The sequence below is a fragment of the Anarrhichthys ocellatus genome, unplaced genomic scaffold (genome assembly GCF_004355925.1).
Source record: "Anarrhichthys ocellatus isolate YVR2014 unplaced genomic scaffold, GSC_Weel_1.0 scaffold6788, whole genome shotgun sequence".
Classification (NCBI taxonomy): domain Eukaryota; kingdom Metazoa; phylum Chordata; class Actinopteri; order Perciformes; family Anarhichadidae; genus Anarrhichthys; species Anarrhichthys ocellatus.
In genome coordinates this window covers 1-2,669 of record NW_022286762.1, presented here as the reverse complement: position 1 = coordinate 2,669, position 2,669 = coordinate 1, and the positions used below count along the sequence as shown (strand labels likewise).

At 43.9% G+C, this 2,669-nt stretch overlaps 1 protein-coding gene across 1 annotated transcript; it reads left to right on the top strand.

Moving 5' to 3' along the window:
* The first annotated feature begins 135 nt into the window (after window positions 1–135).
* On the top strand, window positions 136–2,648 carry LOC116380317 (rab3 GTPase-activating protein non-catalytic subunit-like). The gene is made up of 5 exons (XM_031842252.1): window positions 136–409; window positions 501–580; window positions 1,132–1,224; window positions 1,351–1,490; window positions 2,385–2,648. Exons 1-5 carry the CDS (start codon window positions 266–268, stop codon window positions 2,600–2,602), a joined length of 675 nt encoding a protein of 224 aa, XP_031698112.1. The 5' UTR covers window positions 136–265; the 3' UTR covers window positions 2,603–2,648.
* Window positions 2,649–2,669: the final 21 nt, after the last annotated feature.

Genomic DNA, 2,669 nt, shown 5'->3' with positions numbered 1-2,669 from the left:
TTTTTCTTTTTTAATAAATTTGCAAAAATTTCTACATTTCTGTTTTTCTCTGTCAAGATGGGGTGCTGAGTGTACGTTAATGAGAAATAAAATGAACTGAATACTTGGCTGGCTGGCTGGCTGGCTGGCTGGCTGGCTGGCTGGCTGTGGAGTCGTATAATGGGAAGAGATTATTGTATTCAAAATCAGTTTGAATAAATGATTGACATTAAACTCACTGCTGCACTGATTCCTGTTCTCTCTCTCATCTCTCCTGTTAGGCATCATGACGCTGTGTGTGTTTGACCAGATGAAGAATGCATCCATCCTTGGGGGGTTTAATGCGTCAGTCAAGGGCAGCCCCCCCGCCATGAGCCAGTATGTCACTGTGGGAGGTGGGCCATACACAGGCTTTTACTATGCTGTAGAGGTGAGAGAGAGCGATGGAGCAAGTCGGGCTGTTTATTTCCCAAAAAGAATGACTGTAATGACTAATTATTACTCTCTCTGTCCGTCTGTAGGGAAGCTCCCAGCCTCTCCTCTCTCACGTGGCTCTCGCTGTGGCCAGTAAACTTACCTCAGCCCTCTTCAGTGCTGCCAGGTGTGTGTGTGTGTGTGTGTGTGTGTGTGTGTCCATGTCTGTATAAGCCAGATTCCTTCATTAATTAACATAAACATAATTTGACTTTTCTAAAAACGTACCGTAGATTAGACAAACAATAGTTAAAGAAAGCACGTAAAGTCAATAAGTAATAATTCCAATGCACGAAACTAACACCACATTTCAATTTGTGTAGTTCATTTGTTTAAAGACAAATAGGGTTGCCCAGTGTTTCCGTGCACCAGTGCGGGCCTTTATTTCCTGTCACATACACAATTGAAGGCTAAATACAGCACTATTGACAACTCTGTATTGCTGCAACAGCGCAATCAATACTCTGACTTATAGCCTGTTCTCTGCTCAATGCCAGCTTAATCCATACAGGGGGGTAGTTTGCTTTCAGTCCCTTCTCCCTTATTACTTATAAGTAATACTCTTGTCTCCCTTAATGCCTTGCCTTAATATTTTCTTTTTGCATCATCATATTTGTCTCTTGCTAACTTTCTCTGTGTTCATATCTCATCATTTCTTCTTGCTGTTTTTCCTCCCAGTGGATGGCTAGGTTGGAACAAGCACAAGAATGAAGAGGTGGTTGTTCAGAAACAGAAGCCCAAGGTGGAGCCTGCAACACCTTTGGGGATCAGGTAGCAATCATGATATCTCGACACAAATGCAGCAATGACCTTTTGTGCCTTATTGATATTGGCAATATGAAGCTTGTTGATTCCCCTCCGTCGTCCTTTCTTTTAAATCCGACCTCTTCCACCCAGATTTGGTCTTCCAGACTCCCGTCGTCACGGCGAGTCCATCTGTCTGTCCCCCTGCAACACGCTTGCGGGAGTAACGGATGACTTTGGTCGAGTCACACTGCTGGACTTGGCCAGGGGCATTGCCATCCGCATGTGGAAAGGTGAGGACAGAGTAGAGAGGAAAGACCAAGGACTCAGAACTGAATAATATAGAGGTTTTAAAAAGGTTAAAGGAATAGTTTGGATGTTTTGAAGTGGGGTTGTATGAGGTACTACAGTAGATGAAGGTTGGCATACCCCCAGTTTGGAGAAACAGACAGGAGTACCAGCACAGGAGCAAAATAATGTACTGCTGTGTACGCTATAATAAGTATATTTTTATTGCTTTACCTTTATGTCATACAGCCCTTTCCGTTGGGAAACTCAAGTAGTTATATCTATGATCTCTTCTGACAAAACAGTAATTTTACCTCACGGAACACAGGAGTTGCTGGTCTACCACTTCCTCGATTGGTTAGTTAGTTAGAGTTATTGTGTGACTTTGGAAAATCTGAGCTAACCCTTCAAAACATCAAGTCACACAACACTAACTAACTAACTGATCGGGGCAGTGCTAGACCAGCAACTCTCGTGTTCTGCTCGTTAAAATGACTTTGAACAGTGCATTGATAACGACTTCAGTTCCCGGTCAGAGCAGGCAGTCTGACGTCAAGGTAAAGCAGTGAAAATATTCTAAATATGGCATACACTTAAACCGATATTGATTTTTTATTTTAGGCAGGCCCTTTTTAAGTGGCTAGGATACGTTTAGCTGCTGCCCCCGTCCACAGAAGTAGCCTTGACATAAAACGCCACTCCAAAAAAATCTGAACTATCCCTTGAAGCTGGAGCTCGTGCTAAGAAGGTAGAGGTTTCATATCCCTCCTTTACGTTCCATTTATCTTGTCTCTTTATCGGAAGTATCCATGTGGTCTGAGAGACATGCTAACTATCAAACATTCATAGCCTGCTTCTTTAATATCATAAGACCATTCATTGATTTAACTTAACTGCAGGTTACCGAGATGCTCAACTGGGTTGGCTGCAGGTTCCGGAGGAGCGCGGTGATCGGGAGTTCTCCCCCTCTGCCTCCCTTCCCAGACGCCATGCGTTGTTCCTGGTCATCTACGCACCCCGCAGGGGAATCCTGGAGGTGTGGGGGATGCAGCAGGGGCCTCGAGTTGGGGCCTTCACTGTGGGCAAACACTGCAGGTATAAACAATGCGAAAACTGAAGGCGTCAACTTTTTCCTGATAAAACATAAATTAACTGTGGTTTATCACATCTTTGGAAAGCTGAGT

What these genes read in the sequence shown, in the direction of transcription:
- LOC116380317 (XM_031842252.1), top strand. Translation starts at nt 266, where the DNA reads ATGACGCTGTGTGTGTTTGACCAGATGAAGAATGCATCCATCCTTGGG. An exon ending in GCTTTTACTATGCTGTAGAG is followed by an intron (nt 410 to 500) that starts GTGAGAGAGAGC and finishes GTCCGTCTGTAG; the next exon opens with GGAAGCTCCCAGCCTCTCCT. An exon ending in TGCCATCCGCATGTGGAAAG is followed by an intron (nt 1,491 to 2,384) that starts GTGAGGACAGAG and finishes ACTTAACTGCAG; the next exon opens with GTTACCGAGATGCTCAACTG.